Below are 19,731 nucleotides of genomic sequence, written 5' to 3'. Positions count from 1 at the left end.
TTCGAGAGGATTGTAAAATTGAGGGTCATCTACACATTAATAATGATTAATGATAACTAATACCATGTTTGTTAATGATATGTGGTAAGGGAAGCATATATAGGTTGAACAGTAAAGGCCCAATCTTGATCCTTAGGAGACCCCACAAGTTATTTTTTAATGTGTGAAGGAAGTACCTAATGCAATATAATAATCATGCCCATTTAGATAAGATCGGTCTTAGACTAAGAAATTAAGGCCTACCCAGTTCTGGAGTTGATCAAGAAGGATTTCATGATCATCAGTGTCAAAACACTTAAATTCAGCAGAAAAAGGACTGAGTTTGACCACATCTTCATCTGTGATCCTGCATGCGTTACGCAGTCAGGAGGCACACAGACTTGTTGAGGAGAGCATTTTTTTCCATAAGGACGTCACATTTATTATCAACAATTTCACATAACTTAATTGAGGACATATGGACAACACGAGAACGACGAGTAAACCAAAATCTAATGAGACAAATAGAAAACCAGACAGAGCGATGGACTAAAAGAGACTTGACTAGATACCCTTTTACATGTAGAAACATACCAACATAACGTAACCTAGATCTAACTAGCCACCTGACAATAAACCAAACATACAGGAATGTGCATACCCTGAACATAAGAGATATAAATGCATATACTAATCGTCAAACCAAATGAGCTACAGCTGAATGGGATAAAACACGGGGCGTTAACCAACAGACCACAATGAAAACAATCACACGTGGACAGGAGGGCGGAGACCATCGTGACACTATTTCCCCAGACAGACCAGACCGCACAAAAAGCTGGCACCGACACATATCCTGGCACCGACACACATCCTGGCACCGACACACATCCTGGGGTGGGAGCCGGAAACCAAGGAGCAGACGCCTGGACTACTGCAGGCCAAACATTGTCAATCAGAGAATGTTCAATAGTCTTTGGAAAATGATGAGAGTCCCTAGGGAGCTGGCCTCGTCCTGTAGTAGTCCATTTAGACTCAGGTTTTCCCAGAAGTCCCAGGAATGGGCTGGATGGCCCTCGGAGGACCCACATGTGCCTTAGGAACTGGAGATGACCCTTCTTGGGTCACAGGAACAGTCCCTGTGTGGGCCTCAGGAACAGGTGTAGGCCCCTTATGTGCCACAGGACCTGGAGAAGGCTCCTTGTGGGGTTCAGGAGTAGGTACAGGCCGCTGGCGTGCCACAGGAACAGAAGGTGCTGTGGTGACAGAAGTCCTCTAGGGGTGTTGCAGTGACAGAGAAGTCCTCTAGGGGCGCCGCTGCTTCAGAGCCTGTCCCTAGAGCAGCTGCGAGTGCTGACTGCAGGTGAGGAGAAGGGACGCTGCAGCCATGGAGATGGCGCCCGGCCGTGCCGCAGCTGCAGAGCTGGTCTCCACTCCAGGAGAGCCTAGAGACCAGGGCAGACTGAGTGACCGGAGGGATGGCCACTTCCTCTGGAACTTGGGGTACCCTAGATGAGCAAACAGACACTTTGTCCTCTCAGCGTCTCCTACAATGCTTGCGTCCTTTCACCTTAGGTGTAGGGAGCTTGGGTGTTTGCTGTTTCTGGATGTCTGTTTCTGGTTCTGCTGTTTCCAGCCGTTGAGACAAAAATGACTCAAACTGCACAGAAGCAGCCTGAGCTATGTCCCAGCAAACAAACTCGCCAGAGTCTCGCACTCTCACTGTGTTCTGGGTAGGCTGGTTTTTCTGTCTACAGAAAGTCTACAGAACACAATGTGTACAGAACATGAGAAAACACTGAGCAGAATGGCTGGTGTTTGTTGTTCTTGTGTTCTGTAGACATTGTGTTCATCATGTCTAACCCTGTGATTTGTGTCAGTCATGTGACTCTCACTGGACATCCTGGCTTTTTGACCCCTGAATGTTTAAAGGATAATGACTCTGGATTTGCTCTTATTAAATCTTGCTCTTTTCAGAATGTGTGTCCGCCCCATTATTGCTTTGTGAACGTGGTGTTACACAATCTCAGATCATTTACTACCTTAACTAGTGCTTTTACTAGTGCTTGAGAAGTCATTTAACATTATCATTCAACTGGGTTGACACAACCTTTTCAAGGATTTTACCATGAAAAGGAAGGTTATATATAGGTAGATAATTATTAAGATTTGTGGGATCAAGATTTCTGTTGTTTAGTAGTGCTTTAGCCACTGCAGTTTTGTTTCAGTGTTGTTTTATAAATATCAAAATGCCCTTCCAATTTTGACCTTCGCCAGTGCCTCAGCCTGTCTGCAATCTTGCTTAAGTTTTAAAACAGATGGAGTGTTCCTCAAGGGCATCTTAATTGTACCAGAAATATACAATTTTATATTATCTTAGTTATCTTTGGTGCCACAACATCAATACAATTTCTAACTCTGTGTGTTTCAACTAACTCATTCCCAGTTTCTGAGAGAAGGCCACGGCATTACCAGCAGTGAGATAACGCTTGGTTATTGTGTTCTAATACATGCTATCATATTGAACAATACAGCAAAATGAAAAAAAATTCAGTATTATTAACATCTATATATTTAGAAATGACCTTAGCCCTAACCCTAACTCTGACCTCTGGACATTTTTTTCTATCATGCTTGTTATTAACACTGAACAGGTCTAAATTGCTGATGTGCTTAGTGTCAGCTAAAGTCTCTGGATAAACAAAGCTGCTTCTCCCTGACTCTCAAATGGCTCTTCAGCAACACACAATCTGTGATCCAGTCAGGAGCAGTGAAGTCCACCTCCCTTGTGCCCTGGATGGACTAGTCAGTTATGGAATCTCTGTTCATCAGATTTGCTTGTTGTTACTGTAAATGCAGACACACTACAACATTAGATAGGGCTGAAGTGAAGCAAGGGGTTCCATGTGTGTGGACACTACACTGAGAGTGCTTGTAAGTTTGTTTAGGGTTATCCCTGTTTAGGGAGTGTGTGTGTGCGTGTGTCTGTGAGTGCTTGTGTGTGTGGGCATATGTATGTGTCTGCTGAGTGCACGTTTATGTGCTTGCAAATGTGTGTGTGTGTGTGTGTTTTTATCACACACACATGCAGGATGGTGGCGTGGATGTGACAGTAAAGCACCATGGCAATGGCGATGTGGATGTGTTCTTCATTAGTGGCTGTAAAGCAACGGCACGCCTGTGTGTTCCCTGGCAACAGCATCCCTAATTTAACACTCATGTGGCCTGTGCCTCCGCCGCCTGGACACGCCCTGCTGGATGACATCACAAGAGCAGCCATGGCGACAAGGCCAGCACCTTCACAACATTCCCCTCCAGCAGGACCAGGATGCCCTAATTACACGGCCTCTGTGTTCACAGGATCCATAGAGCAGAGCTTTCCAGAGTCCCGCACAGCTCTAATACACCCTCACTGTCTCCTCTCAGCTGTCCTGTCTATGTTTGTCAGCAGGAACTTTGTCACTTTGGCCTGGTGTTCAGACTTCATAGAAACAGATTTAGTAAGAGTCCACATGTGGCTCTAGGGGACCTGGATTCAATTAGAATTTGTGCCCTTTGAATTTATTTGGTAAGAGCAGATAATTATTTCTTTTGTCACTGTTAATTCTTTCAGTCATCACAGCCTAACGTTTTCTCATGAGTTTGATTTCATACAAGATCACAGATCAAGACGATGCACGTTTCAAAATATACGTATACTGAAACAACTTGAGCAGCGATGCTTCAGTACTTTATTGGCTTGTTCTGGTACTTAAAGGTACTTAAATTTATTTTACATTGTACATCCTTTCTAGCATTTACTCATTATTTTTTAACATTTTATGCATGAAACACCCAAAGCTCATTAAAGCTTAGTTTGCATTGCATTTTGGGACTGCAGCACCCTTCAGTTGATAAGTTTGATTGTCTCGCACCATCACATGTGCACATACAGAGTAGAAGACATGTATGGAGAGTAACACCAGACAGTAATAGGCAGCAGTTGGTGGCATTTGAGTGTTTTTGTCTGCAGAATTAGGAAGGAATGGCTGAACTCTTCTCAAACACACTTACAGCAACTCAAACACAAGCTTGCTGCTTTTCATTCTGCATGAACAGAGGATGGACAGGCTGGCCTCACGGGGCTGCCGTGTAGGGCTAAGTTGGCATGAAAACAGCAAAACAAATTAAAACAATATGTGGTTTGGTCGAGTCGTTCTTGATGTAAATATATCATGATTCTCTTTAGTTTTTCTGTGGTTCACATGTGTGTTTGAGGCTTTGACACTAAAGCTGTGTACATACATGCGGTGGGAGGACGCCAGACATCACACTCCCCTACAGACGCCTGGAATTACAGATTCTTCTAAATCTGTCTGCTCAGCCACTACTGACAGTCGAGTGTGCTGCTCACAAACTCAATCACTGCCAAGAACTCTGTGGTCTCCCAGTGTCTTCTAATAACCATTAAAATAATAATAGGCACTCATTATAACCGATATGACTGCTCTCTGTTCTCTTTCATTTTCTCTCTTTGTGTGTGCATGTGTGTGTGTGTGTGTGTGTGTGTGTGTGTGTGTGTGTGTGTGTGTGTGTGTGTGTGTGTGTGTGTGTGTGTGTGTGTGTGTGTGCGCACCAGCGGTACCCTCCCAGGGCGTCAGACCTGACGTCAGTGAGAGGCACAAGTCCGCAGACACAGAGGCGTACGCTACAGCTGGAAGACCTCCTTTTTTCCAAAGAACTGGAGAACATGGGCAAGCACCTCGCTGGTGGGTATTATACACATATAGAAACACACATATACACGCAGCTCGGGCAGCCTGCCTCTTGAGCCCAACCGCAGTCTTGTCACATCAGAGAAAAGGTCTTCACCAGCCTCTCACGTGCATTTAAATATGGTAAAGAAAGTAATTAATTGCCTAATTAAACCTATGACTTACAGTTGTGATCAAATTTATTCAACCCCCAATGCTGCGAAGGGTTTTATGGAATTCAGTGCACATTTGTAATTGTGTTCATAATGAAATCTTACAAGGACTTGTTAAAGAACTAAATGCAACTAAGATAGCATCAATTTTTTTTGTCATAAAGTATTAAATGGCCTTTTTGTGATTTCTTCATTGACACAATTATTCAACCCCTTTACGACTACCACTCCTAAGAACAGAGGTTCATTCCAGTGTTTTCCATCAGGTATTGAAAACATCTGTGGATGTCAACGAGCAGCAATCAAGCATGATAAGCACCAATTAGGCAGATTTAAAAGGACTGTGATACTCAGCTCCTTCTAGACATCTACTGGTGTGTTTCCAAGCATGGTGAAGGCAAGAGAATGGTCCCAGAAGACAAGAGAAGAGGTTATTGCTCTTCACAAGAATGGCAATGGATATAAAAAGATTGCGAAGTTGTTAAATATTCCAAGAGACACTATCGGAAGTATCATTCGCAAGTTCAAGTTAAAGGGCACAGTGGAAACGTTACCTGGTCGTGGCAGAAAGAAGATCCTGACCGCGACTGCTGTGCGCTACCTGAAGCGTAATGTGGAGAAAAATCCCCGCGTGACTGCTAAGGAACTGAAAAAAGACCTGTCAGATGTGGGCACTGAAGTTTCAGCTCAGACAATAAGGCGCGCACTGCATAACGAAGACCTCCATGCCAGAACGCCCAGACGCACCCCCTTGCTGACTCCAAAGAACAAGAAAAGTCGACTGCAGTATGCCAAAGGTCATGTGGACAAGCCACAAAGGTTTTGGAACAGTGTACTGTGGTCAGATGAAACTAAATTAGAACTGTTTGGGACAATGGACCAGCGCTATGTTTGGAGAAGGAAGAACCAGGCTTATGAACAAAAGAACACCTTGCCTACTGTGAAGCATGGCGGGGGGTCAATTATGCTTTGGGGCTGTTTTGCTTCTAATGGTACAGGAAAGCTTCAACGTGTGCAGGGTACCATGAATTCCCTTCAGTACCAGGAGATCTTGGAGGAAAATGTGATGGAGTCAGTCACAAACCTGCGGCTTGGGAGACGTTGGACCTTCCAACAGGACAATGATCCGAAGCACACATCCAAGTCCACTAGAGCATGGTTGAACATGAAAGGCTGGAACATTCTAGAGTGGCCATCGCAATCACCAGACTTAAATCCAATTGAGAACCTCTGGTGGGACCTAAAGAAGGCAGTTGCAGTGCGCAAGCCTAAGAATGTGACTGAACTGGAGGCTTTTGCCCATGAAGAATGGGCTAAGATACCCATAGGTCGCTGCAAGACACTTGTGTCAAGCTATGCTTCACGCTTGAAAGCTGTCATAACTGGAAAAGGATGTTGTACTAAGTACTAAAAAATAATGTCACTAGGGGGTTGAATAAAACTGATAATGATGTGAGCACAGTAAAGACATTTGTGGTTATTCCATCATAAATATTATGTTATGTTTGTCTAATTTATAAGTGCCTCTTTGATATAATTGTAAATAAGATGACTGAAATGATCAAAATCAATGTCAAACTGGCCAAAACACTTTATTTCAGTGGGGGTTGAATAAATTTGATCACAACTGTACTAATTAAACCTGTGGTTGGATAATTAAACCTGTGATTGGCTCATTACACCTGTGATTGGTTAATTAAACATGTGATTGGCTAATTTAATCTGTAATTGGCAAAAAAATGCTGACCTGCCATTAAAAACAACCACCCCAGGCTGAAAAAATTTCTATTTCAGTGACATGATGGAGTTCATCCACAGAATGTTATATTCTGTTATGCAAAGGTTTGGAGTCATCTGAGACAAATGGGCAGCTGCAGATGCAGCAACCACCCTGGACTCAGACAGTTTGGACACGGGTCACCTGGACTCAGACAGTTTGGACACGGGTCACCTGGACTCAGGCCCATTGGTCATTTTGTCGGTTAGACATGGGTCAACTGGACTCAGACAAGTTTGGACTCGGACTTGGACAGCTCGTGTTTGTTATTTCATGTTCTGGTTTTCACATCCATTGCAGAGCTTGAGAGGTGTGTGCAGTCTGGCAGCCAAACTCCAGTTATCACACTGTTCTGTCTGAGTGGCCAAACCTACTGTTTCTGTGGTGTTTAAACATCATTACATTGTACCACACCTGTGTGTTTGTGTATGTATTTTTGTGTGCAATTTGGTGAGTGAGTGTATGTGTGTATGTGCGTGCTTGTGCGCGTGTGTGTGTCCATGTGTTGATGTTTGTAATTTGGTCAGTTGACATTCGGCCACATTAAGAATGTAAGGGGGAGTATCCTCACTGTATTCTGGGTAAAATCCACACAAGCCAATCAGATGGCATTTATTTTTCTGCCTCTTTTGATCTAATCCAACTGGGTGTGAAATTAGACCAACTACAGTTGCGTCTTTGATCTCTTAATTAGCTGTTAATATTTTCCGTGAAGCTAGACTTTTGCTTTTATCTCACTTCTTGAGGTCAATTATGTGGTTAACTACTGTAAATCTTCAGACTAGTTTTTGTTTGTAATTATGGAGTCCACATTATAACAGCAAGACATTTTTATTCTCTAGTGCTAGCTGGGGGAACCTTTTTATTCTCCACTGGGAAAAATTATGGCTGGAAATTATGTATGATATTCATATTACACAATTCTTCAGAGTAACTACTAACAACTGCTATCCTTTGCTCTCTCTCCACAATATAATGTTGTGATACATAATTTCACTGATTCGATTCACACATTTAGACATGTTTATTGATGATGGGGTTAGTTTAGAGCAGGGGTGTCCAAACTTTTTGCATTGAGGACCAGATATGGTACAGTGATTATCTAATTTATGTAAATTATCAAATTTATTTTATAATAAATGTGGTGGGGGTGGGCTACATTATGTTTGTGTGGTACAGGGTGGGGGGATGGGACGTTGTGGCGAGGTCTATTCATGTGTACTAGGTCTACTGCCATCTTCTGGTAAAATATAAAATAGCGGGTGCTGGCGGGCCGCATATTACTGACTTTATGGCATAGGTGGTGGGCTGATGGAAGTTTGAATATGGCCCGCGGGCCAGACTTTGGACATGCCTGGTTTAGAGGAAGGTTTGGGGTTTAAGGTTGATGGGGTTAGTTTAGAGGAAGGGTTAGGGTTGGGGTTTAAGAACATGCTCCAGCACTAACAAGCAGAGCTGAGTGTTTTTTCCAGAACTTTGGTTTTCTTTCATTAAACAGACACAGCAGTCTAAGCAGCCATATATATGCAATATACATCTAAATTTCATTCATTCATTCATGCCATAGAGTTCAATTTCTCAGAAGCGAGTTCTAGAGGGGAAGCTGTCAAGTGGCGTATTTTCCTGAGACAGGAGTCAGGCTTTACATGTGTGGACTTGTGATTTGAAATACATACATGAGATTTCTGAGCCTGGAAAAATCCTGTCCATGCAATCTTGTTCTGACAACATAAGTGTTTACTAGCAATGAGGAAGTGAAGGTTGACAGAGCAGACGTCACGCTGGAGTGTGACTGCAAGACACGTCTGCACACTACATGTGACTCATAGATTTGAGAATGGGGTATTTGCACGAATGAAAACCAAAAACAGATATTCCAGTCACATAAAAAAAACATTCAGAGTAACCCAGATGTTCCTCCTGTAGACTTTAGCAACAGAGTACAAACACAAACATGTGAACACCTAACACACTGCTGCACACATGGCTTCATTAAGTCTGTTTTGAATGTGGGCGAAGGAAGCAACCTCTCACACAATTTACGCAACCAGTAAATACTTCTGCCCACTACTATTAAAATCCCTGAGGAACAAACATGAGGAAGTGATGCTCTCAGATGGATGGAATATCTGCAGGACGGCCATGTCTCCAGGCAGGTCTTCTTTAGGCAGGACCTCCTGTCCTATTTAGGACTCCTGTTATCACCACAGGCGGATGGGAGGTCTGCAGGAGTGTTTGTTTTACGCTGCTTAGCCTTTTCCATGATCAGTTTTCTTACTGCTTCAACTAGAAGCTCTTCTGAGTTCTGTTCTTAAACCCATCGGGGGTGTGTCGCTCCTGGGCCCTTGTGGACCTTGATCTTATTTTGTCTAGCACACCAGCTTCAACACAAGTCATAACCATAACAGCTAACCCTACCCTTAACACCTAACCCTAACCCCAGTCCTAACACCTAACCCCAATCCTAACACCTATCCCTTACACCTAACCCAACCTTTAACACCTAACCCTAACCCCAGTGCTAACACCTAACACCTAACCCTAACCCCAATCCTAACACCTATCCCTTACACCTAACCCAACCTTTAACACCTAACCCTAACCCCAGTGCTAACACCTAACACCTAACCCTAACCCCAATCCTAACACCTATCCCTTACACCTAACCCAACCTTTAACACCTAACCCTAACCCCAGTGCTAACACCTAACACCTAACCCTAACCCCAATCCTAACACCTATCCCTTACACCTAACCCAACCTTTAACACCTAACCCTAACCCTACCCTTAACACCTAACACTAATGACAGGTGGAGGCTGATGGAGCATTCTGCTGCTAACCCCTTTGCCCTGTGTGTGTGCATGTGTGTCTACAGAGGTGGAGAAGGACCTGGCCAAGCTGACGGAGCAGGGAAAGCTAAGTTGGAGTCCCACCAGTGCCCCCAGCAGTCTCACCAACCCCAGCAGCTCACAGCCCATCCTGGGCTTCAGCTCCCGCCCACAGTCCCCCAGCATGCCTCTGCTGAACACCAAGCCCACATCCCTGGTCATGGGACGGACACAACCTCCCAGCAACCCCAGCAGTAGGGCCCAGACTCCCAGCGGGGTGCGGACAGCCGGCAGGCCCCTGACCCCCAACAGCCTTATGATGCGGTCCCTGCCCATCGGTAGTCATGGCAACACGGAGCGTGTCTATGGGCGTTCTCGAAGCAGACCTGTCACGCCCACGGGGCAGATAACACGACCTCTGCTAACTCCGCCTGGGCTCAGCACCATGGACAGTTTCAGTCTGCGCAGTGCACTATCGGAGGTGATTCTGTCTCTCTGACACCCACCCACACACACACACACACACACACACACACACACACACACACACACATACACACACACACACACACACACACACGTACATATATACATATACACCATACATACATATAAAGTGTTAGTGTTATAGGGTTAGTGTTAGTGTTAGGGTTAGTGTTGGTTATAGGGTTAAGGTGATTGTTAGTTATAGGGTTAGGGTAAGTGTTGGTTATAGGGTTAAGGTTATTGTTAGTTATAGTGTTAGGGTAAGTGTTCTATCTAGCGCAGGATTCATGTTTTGGATTTTAGCATTTTGCAGTAACGTGTGATGCCTTTGTGTTTAGGACACTAATAGAAGAAGTAGCAGTGTTAACTCCTGTGAGCATGTGACTGCTTTCTAAAAGTGTCTACGCAAATAAGAGAAACAAACTCTTTCCACTGAGGACTCCTGCTTTTCTGGGTGTTTGGAACTGTTGGTATACTGAGGGTCCCGAGGGTTATCCTGAAACACTGTATGCTTTGTACACCTCTATAAATAGCTGTTGCTGTGTGTGTGTGTGTGTGTGTGTGTGTGTGTGTGTGTGTGTGTGTGTGTGTGTGTGTGTGTGTGTGTGTGTGTGTGTAGGATGAGTTCTACCGGCAGCTGCAGGCTATGCGGCAGCCGTGGCTAGTTGGTGGTGACGCTGAGAGTGACGGTGTTGAGCCTCCAGAACAGAACCCATGTGAGTTCACTACGGCTCTCCCAAACATTCACATCCAGCTGTGCCCTGTAGTCAACACAAACAAGAGATCAGGTGCTCTCTCTTACTCTCTTAATTTCTCTGTCTCCTTAATCTCAGACTTTTTTCCCTCTTTCTCTCTGCCTTTCTCTCTCTCTCTCTTTCTCTCTCTCTCTGTCATAACATCGCTTTACAAGGAATGGCGGGTTTGATTAGTGAATACGTGAGTTTCTCTAAGGCCTTTTTTTACAGTCCTCTTTATGATTTGGCATGCAAAAGAGTTTTTAATAACATTAATATGCATTATTAATAAGGACTTTATATGCATGATTAATAATGAAATTAAAGATGAATGAGGAAATTATTATTACTAGAACTTACCCCTAAAACTTTGTCTCTCATTCTACAAGTCCAAATCATCTCCACATCCCCAGAACTAAACTCTGGACCGGGCCGCCGGCACTGTGCCTGGTCTGTGCAATGCCCACTCTGACCAGGATCATTTTAAAAAGGGCCTAAAACATTTCTGCTTTTATAATACTATTATTATATTTAAATGTTTTGTATTTCTCTGTAGCAAGATTGTTTAAATGTAAAGTGCGTTATAAATAAAATGATGTGTGATTGAGGGAAGACTATACACACTATAAACTATACACATAATAGACTGTACACACACACAATAAACTCTACACACACCATAGACTGTACACACACCATAAACTGTACGCACACCCACTGCACACCCTGGGATTCATTAGTCTAGTAGTCACATGATGTTTTAAACCTCAGTGCTGGCCCCACACTGCCCTTCACATCTCTTCTTCACTGTGATTAAACGGACTCAAGCGCTGTGGAGAGCTATTAAGGGCAAATCTGATATCAGAGTCACTAGCAAGCGTCGCAGGGCCAATACAGATATTCCCAACAATACTAAAAGGAAGAGCAAGCTGGGAGAGAAAGACCAGAAACGAAACTATCAACAACACGCAGAGATACAAAACTTCCTCACAATAACTGAACAAGACAAAGGACAGGATGTAAATACACAAACTAACTAGTGATAAACTACAAACAGGTGGGAACACTAATGAGGGGCGGAGTTACAGAGGAGCAGGAGGGAACAAATTGACAATGAAAACACCAGCACAAGGAATAAATAAACAAGGAAATGACAGGCAGGGCTGGGCGGGGCTAAAGGGAACCAAAATACAGACTTGAGAGGAAGGGGCGGAGCTGGGAGTGACACATGCGTAGTAGCTTTTGTTGATGTGTTTACTTGCCCTGCACTGCTTATCCTGGGAATCAAACCCACAACCCACCAGTCACAAGACCATGACTGCCCCAGCAGATTCAACTGCATATTCCAGCATACATCATGACCAACTTAGATGGTCTACTTTGTTAGAGGTTTTACTATTCTGCTAGCATAACTTATAGTTTAACCCAGTAAACCTGTACAACAGATTGGATTCATTACAAGGAATCTCTGTTGGAATCCCGTAAAACTGTTGTTGGATATTCAGTCTGGTGAATCTCTACTTTTATATTTGCATTTACATAATGTAATGAGAGAGAGAGAGAGAGAGAGAGAGAGAGAGAGAGAGAGAGAGAGAGAGAGAGAGAGAGAGAGAGAGAGGATCAGTGAGGGGAACAGAGGAAGAACAGAGGTCATGGAGAGCTTTCTTCAAACCTTACTCCACCAGCTCCACTCCAACTCCAATATACTCCACCCCCAGCTCTACACTTCCTTCAGGCTTATCTTCACCAAGAAAAAAAAATTGAAACACTGACCAATCAAGTGTAACCGCATAACAATGCCAGCAAAGGACAATAATCAGATGTCAGAAAGGGCCTCACAGCTGGTAGGACAACTCATAGTCCTAAATAACTGACTGTCTGTGACTGTGACACTGATTCACAATCCTGAATAACAACTGACCGTCTGTGTGGGGAGGAGCCAAAGTGACCATTGTTACATGACCACCTTGAGTTGAGTGACAGACAACAACTGCACACAGCAGTGGGGGAGATGACAACAGGGTTTCACACACCAGAGTTTGGCAACCATGTGTATATCTGTGTGTGTTTGAACAACTGGCAGGGTGTTTATATAAACAGCACTGCATAACCATAGCAGTGCTTAGAGGCAAGGTGGGGTTTTTCTACCCGGACCTCTCCTTATCTCACCTTAATTAAACGTCATAATAGCATCTCCTTATCTCACCTTAATTGTCTCTCCCTCAAAATGGGGAAATATTCACCAACGAGATTTAAGCATTTGACTAATTTAACAGATTAGCCAATCTGCTACCTGATCAGAAATTGCAATGCACTGGAAAAGTAAAAATCAGGATGCACTGGTTTTACACTAGTGTCACACTGGTTTTACACTGGTTTACTCTGGTTTTACACAAGTGTCACACTGGTTTTACACTGGTTTTACACTGGTTTTACACTGGTTTTACACTAGTGTCACACTGGATTTACATTGGTTTACTCTGGTTTTACACTAGTGTCACACTGGATTTACATTGGTTTTATTCTGATTTTACACCGGTTTTCCTCAGCATCCATAGGGCGAGGGGATGTGATGCATGGGGAAACCAGGTTTGGCACTGTCAGGAGACAGCCTGGCACCAGGAAAGGGCCTGGTCAGCCTGGCCTGACCAACCTGGGTAGTCTTTGCAGTCTCTAGCAGCAGGGGTTGCCATGGCTTTGCTCTTAAACAACAGCACCTGTGCCAGGTCTTGTTTTTACACTATTGCTTTGACAAAGCAAAAGGGCAAGATTCATAACCATTTCCTGTTATTCCAGAGACAAACCACAATGGGGGGAGCCACTAATCCCCCAAAATATGAACACAGGCCTTATCTTTGTCTCTCCTGCACTGTGGTTTGATTCACTCTTACCAGCGTTGTGACCTCAGAAAAGAGAAGATTTTACAAATCAACTAGGGGGGAGTGAGACACACACATACAGGTTTTAGTGTCAGGGTGTCTCAGCCCTGGTTTCTGTTTTGTGATTTTTGTGTATAAAATCGTGTATTTATCACTATGAAAGTAAAGCCTGTTGTCGGGCTGCAACGACATTGAGGTGACTGACAAGCAGTCCTCTCCTGAACACAAAACACCAGTGTGCTTATTCACTTTAGCACTGGAAAGTAAGCTATTTTACTGTACCTATGAGCTTGTTAGTTTGCTAGCTTCAGGCTGTGATAACAGAAAATGTGTTAAATGTGTAAAAATGAAAAGAAAATGTAGTGTGTTTACATCCTGGGAGTCTAAGCTAAAGGAGTCCGGTTAGGGCCAATGAAAATCAGCTCGGGGGATGGGTTGACGTGATGGTGACTGGTTACTAATGATGATGATTGTTTAAATCAAAGATGGTGGCCCTTTTGCCCAACATGCAAATACTCAAAACAGAATATCTGATGAAGTACTAACATAAGAAACTCATTCTCAGTCTCTGTTTTTGGCTACATATAGGCAGCCCAAGAGGAAGGAGAGATTCCATCAAGAGGTCTGTGTTTTCAGGTGAGATTTTTTACAAACTCACCTTTGTGGGTGCAAAGGAATCAGGACCATGCGAAGGCTGACAAATCTGTTAGCAGGACATTATGGGGAGAAACTGCTAGCCATCTGTTAGCCGTTCACTCCCACCAAATCATGCTGTGGTTAGAAAAACACATTGCAGCTTGGGAAGTGTGGCCAGTGACACATCGGGCCAGCCCTACTGTGGTTACTGGGGAGGCATGCTGCGTATATGTGAGTGTGTGTAGATGAAGTCACAGCCTGTACCACAGTCATGACGATAGTAAAGACAGTATGTGTGTGTGTGTGTGTGTGTGTGTGTGTGTGTGTGTAGATGAAGTGAAAGCTTGTACCACAGTCATGACGATAGTAAAACAGCATTCAATTCTATTAAAAGTCACACACATACACACATGCTGTCTTTGCTATCATCACATATCATCACATCATGCTACATACGTACACACACACACACACACACACACACACACACACACACACACACACACACACACACACACACACACACAGCAATTCATATACCAGCTCATTTTTCCACTTACGTTTATCTTTGGCATGTTCACATATTAAACAGTGTTTTCATGGTAATTACCAGTTATTATTCTTATTAGTGGTTGAATTTTTTTTAAGTCTGCCTCCAAGACATGTATATTTTTGCTTATCTTTGTATAGGCTTATGAGGATGACGTCTGAAGACGAGGACCAGTCAAACCTTTATGCAAATCTAAAGGGGCATTTTGAATATTGTGAATAAGCCAGAGAGACAGTTATTTTTATAATTCCTATTACAAAAAATGATTGTGTAGTTTTTTTCCACAGAGGTTAATGTTTCTTAGAAGCTAGTACATTTGTATGCTAAAATAGAAATACTTGAAATGCGAGAATGATTTGTACTTGAGCCTGGTGTTTTTAGCTTCTCAGTGCTGACTGCAGGAGAACACCGATACCACTCAGCCTTGCATTCGTGGACACATTCTGGAGTTTATGAGTTTGTGTGCCAAGGGACCGTGGTCATAAAAAAAGATATTTGGATAATATCATTTAAGGAAATGACTGCCTTGTTGGGCATTAAAAGAAATATCTGAATGTCCCAGGTCGTTCTAGAGCTCTCAGACGCTCTATTTCATACAGAGCATCTCTGTTCCTTAGCACTGCCCTGGATGGCTTCAACACAACAATCCTCTATCTACAGCAGGGACACCCATGTCCAGTCCTGCTGACCTGCCTCCCTGCAGTGTAGTTCCAACCCTAGTCTAGCGCACCTGACTGGATGAGGCTACAGAAGGACACGGTCACCTGGATGAGTTGTGTTAGAACAGGGTTGGAGCTGAACTCCACGGTAGATCTCCAGGAATGAACACCCCCGACCTACAGCTGTGTATGACCAAACATGTCTAGGACTTGTAGACTGTAAAGATGTGAGGTGTATACCTGTGCAACATACTCTGTAAGCGGCCTGCTAGACCTTATTGTATGATGTATATAAAACACGTTTATACAATACTGTGTTGTCTGGCTTTCTTACGGGTCTTTTATTCACATTTGCACACCCGGTCATATTTCCTCTTCCTGTACTGAAGAGATCAGCTCATCTTCTAGGTAGTAAGATTTGTTCTCCAATCAGCGTTTGTTTAATACATAACACCATTTGAGTGTCAGAAACGTGAATGCCTGTCGGCATATTCAAACTTTCATTGCTGGCCAAGAAACACTGTGGAAGACATGATTCCCATGATTCCCATGATTCCCATGATTCCCGTGATTCCCATGATTCCCGTGATTCCCGTCCCAGTGTGCAGCTCATCCTGGACTTCACCCTTTGTGCTAATGCTCCATGGTGACATATTTCACACTCTCATTTTGACGCTTGCCGAATAGGTCTGGAAGTCACTCCCTTCTAACAGGCAGTTTAGCCCTCACGGTTTCTCCATCTGTCTGACAGATGTTGTTTTGAGAGCTGATGCTATTGAGAATTTACCAGCCCTTGTTTTTGTGGTTTATGCCTCAAGTTCTTTGTGTTGTGGTGAAGTTGGCTGTGATGAAGGATACTGATGTCTCTGTGTACACTGCACCATTCTGCATCAACGTTTATTCAGCCCACTCTGCAAACAATATCAATCCCCTCCCCTGACCTTGGAGCACGCAGTCGTCCTCCTCCCCCTCTCCGTGTGTCATTGTAATTCCTCAAGCTTGTGTGTGGACGTTCTCATGGACTGACTGGAGGATATCAGCTTCACCCAAGGCTGTGGGAGCAACACACTTAGCGGCAGCGTTAGCTCACTGTACCTCACCGGGTGCCCTACCGTGCCTGCCCGTCACCAGACCCTCCCGTCCTGTTCACATTCCAGCTCTAACAAAACGAAGGCTGTGAAACTGACTGGCCTGTCTCTACAGCAGGGCAATTCCTGCAGGGCAATTCCTGCAATTGAATGTTCACCCTCTCATTTATGTAATCTCATCTTCTGTGGTGTGTGTGTCAGCTTGTCCAGGTATCTCCCCTATAATGTTTAGACTGGTGTTAGAAACAGGAGATGTGGTCAAAGAGAAAATGTGTCTCACTTTTTAAAGGTTTCTGAGAACATACTTCTGAACCTGATGTTTTTTTGCATTTATTTTTCATGTCAGCAAAGCAGACTACATCAGGGCTGTGTAGGAGCCCCAGGTGGGCATGTATGTTAATGAACATACCTTAACCCTAACCCTAACTCTAATTCTAACCCTAACACTAACCCTAACCTGAATCCTAAGTTTCAATGTGCCCAGCACATATTGATTGATATATCCAGTAATTTAAATGCCTCTTCAAAAAATTCAACAACAGCAAACAGCACAAAAGAAACTACTCGCATATCCTCTGTTTACTGGTTGTTGTCCACTAAACTTAAGGGAAAGCTTTCGAGGTTCTGGGGCCACCCAGGAAAACTGCAGTCACCTGCTCCAGCCGATCTGGACCACCAGCAGTGGGCCTCTTTATTTATTACCAAGTCTTACCAAGTCATATGAATCCTGATATAACACACAAATAAATCTATGGTTGGGAACAAGTATGCTTTGAAGGCGTGCACATGATGACCTGTCCCCACCGTTCCTATATGGTTCATGAATCCAGTGCATGCAGCTGGGTTTTAAAGTCTGGCTGTGGTCTTCCTTCCTAGTCGGTTCAAATGCGGATTAAATGACAGTGTTGGGGAATATCTATTTCACCTGATTCGTGAAACTCCTTTTCAATCTAAGCTTTTAAGCAGCAACTCTTGGCTGATATGGTGATATTGAAGAACACAGAACCAGATTGTAGTATCCAAAACATGGGCCTTATATCGAAATTAGTGTCTTGTATTTGACAATGTGCAGTACATTTTCTAGTCTGAATATTCACACTGCATCTTACTCCACACAAACACTTTCACACTGCATCAGGCATCACTGCAGTGGTCGTCAAGGTGACAAGAACATGGGGTCCTGCATGGATTCTTTACTTTAGGAAAGTGTGTTGTGACGGTACAAACACATGTTAGGGGAGGAAATTAAAGCACTGAGACTACACCTGATGAGTTTGGTTGTCTAGTTGAGGTGTGTCCTCAGCACTGACAGCCAGCCACTGACAGCTCATCTCACTGCTGTGCTGCTCTATTCTAACTTTGAGAAATAAACTGTCATAATACATTAAAATACAAGTCTTGATATTTGCCTGGCGTGGAAGTGTTACTTTAATTAGCCAATAAATTACTTCAATAGATGGCAGGACTCACAAAACAATGTTTCATAGTCTAACAAGGCGATGACACTGCACGCAAAACAGCAGGAGCTGCTGCTCTCCTGTTGGGGAGAAATGGCTTCCAAACGCGAGCAAATCACGAGAACTGGGACATTTTTAGCATGCTGCTTTGTTATTGCGAGTATGAAGGCCACACATAACTTTAATTACATTTTCTAAGTAACTATTAGCAATGAGGCAAACAGTAATAAGGCAGAAATCCCCAGTACTGTTTTGAACAGGCCTGTTTTCAGATGCGAGCGCATGGTTTTCTTCTGGCAAAAACAGTCAAGCATGCATGAGGCATGATTTACGGCCTCTGTGGGTTCTGCACGTAGCCAATTGGGCCTGGCGCTTCTGTACTGCATGGCGAAACAGCACACTGCACGGCTCTGGAAGACTGGGGCTGATCAGGCCTGTGGAAACATATACTAGTATTGGCGTCAAAGAAGTTCAGTTTCCATTTCTTTCTCTTTGACCATTTCAAGAAATTGTTGCCATCCGGAATACGTGTCACAGTTACTAACCTCCCGGGAAAAATAAACAGCCCATGGCCACCACGTTCATCGTCTCGGGTTCAGGGTTATAACTTTCACCCCTGGTTTCCCATTATCTTCCCAGCTTCATCCGTCCTCACAATTTATAGTGTCTGTCAAGGTTAAACATACCGAGAGGTTTTCTAGGTTATAAATGGAGGGGAGGGGATTGCTCCTTCCTCCGACTACGCCTATTCGGTGAGAAGAGTATCTAAGCCTGTCAGTCTATTATGAAAGCAAATATGTCTCACTACATTTTGAAATTTAAACAATTTCTAGCGTTTAAATTTTGAGCATTGAAATTATGTATCTGAATTTCAACATTTGTATTTTTCAATGTTAAAAAATTCAGAATCAAAAAAGCAGAATCAAAAACTTGATAAAATTCAGATTCGCAGCACAAAATTCAGATTAAACATCCGGGACACTAAGGATAAGCACTCGAGCCTGTCTCAAATCTAAATTAAATCCATTTAAATACCTTTACTAATTCAGGATACGGTATAACACAACTCTTGTTTCTAGTTAAAAACCTAAAGTGTTATTCCCTTCGTCTCTACCAGGTTGTGTTTAGTCTATTTTTGGAACCGTTTTGAGATTGCATAATTTACCTTCCCCGTTATAAAATCGCGTATTTTTCAGTCGCTTCTTATATCACGGGTATGTTAAATGCTCTTTAAAAGGAGCTAGCTTGCTATTTAGACAGAAAATAAATTGTGTTAAATGGGATTTTTAAAATCAGGGGTTTAAAGTTATAAATCTAGGATGTTTAATCTGAATTTTGTACTGCAAATGTATGATTCTGAATTTTTAAACATTGAAAAATACAAGTGAAAATTAGATTTGCTTCCATAGTTTCGATGACGATAGAAGACATTTCGACCGATTTCCTGCTGATAAAAGTGATCCACGCCAACAGTACCAGTACAGTTCAAATTACTAAATACACAACCCTAGGTTTGTACATACAACTGTAAGAGGACCCTAGTGCGCAATACAAATATTTTCAGTGCGTGAATAAATATACAATAAAATAAAATGTCAACCAATGAGTAATAGGTTACAAAACACAAGAAGATACATCACCAATACTCAATAAATAAAGCTCAGTATTATCGATAATGTTTATTAATACGATCAATTCACTCGAACTATGTGAATGAAGTGGTGGTGCAGATCCATTGAACACTCGGCGG

At 43.2% G+C, this 19,731-nt stretch overlaps 1 protein-coding gene across 2 annotated transcripts in view; it reads left to right on the top strand.

The window, feature by feature from the left end:
• Positions 1-15,714, top strand: part of c7h8orf34 (chromosome 7 C8orf34 homolog) — a 55,613-nt gene extending 39,899 nt beyond the window's left edge. For both annotated transcript variants that reach the window (XM_077012779.1, XM_077012780.1), the window contains exons 11-15: positions 4,598-4,727; positions 9,540-9,973; positions 10,598-10,694; positions 14,180-14,227; positions 14,918-15,714. In XM_077012779.1, the coding sequence (XP_076868894.1) occupies positions 4,598-4,727; positions 9,540-9,973; positions 10,598-10,694; positions 14,180-14,227; positions 14,918-14,925 (717 nt within the window). In that variant the 3' untranslated portion in view covers positions 14,926-15,714. The remainder of the gene's footprint in view (positions 1-4,597; positions 4,728-9,539; positions 9,974-10,597; positions 10,695-14,179; positions 14,228-14,917) is intronic.
• The last annotated feature ends 4,017 nt before the right edge of the window (positions 15,715-19,731 follow it).

Source organism: Brachyhypopomus gauderio, chromosome 7 (genome assembly GCF_052324685.1).
Source record: "Brachyhypopomus gauderio isolate BG-103 chromosome 7, BGAUD_0.2, whole genome shotgun sequence".
Taxonomy (NCBI): domain Eukaryota; kingdom Metazoa; phylum Chordata; class Actinopteri; order Gymnotiformes; family Hypopomidae; genus Brachyhypopomus; species Brachyhypopomus gauderio.
The sequence above is the reverse complement of the archived record's forward strand: the minus strand, read 5'-3'. Positions and strand labels throughout refer to the sequence as shown.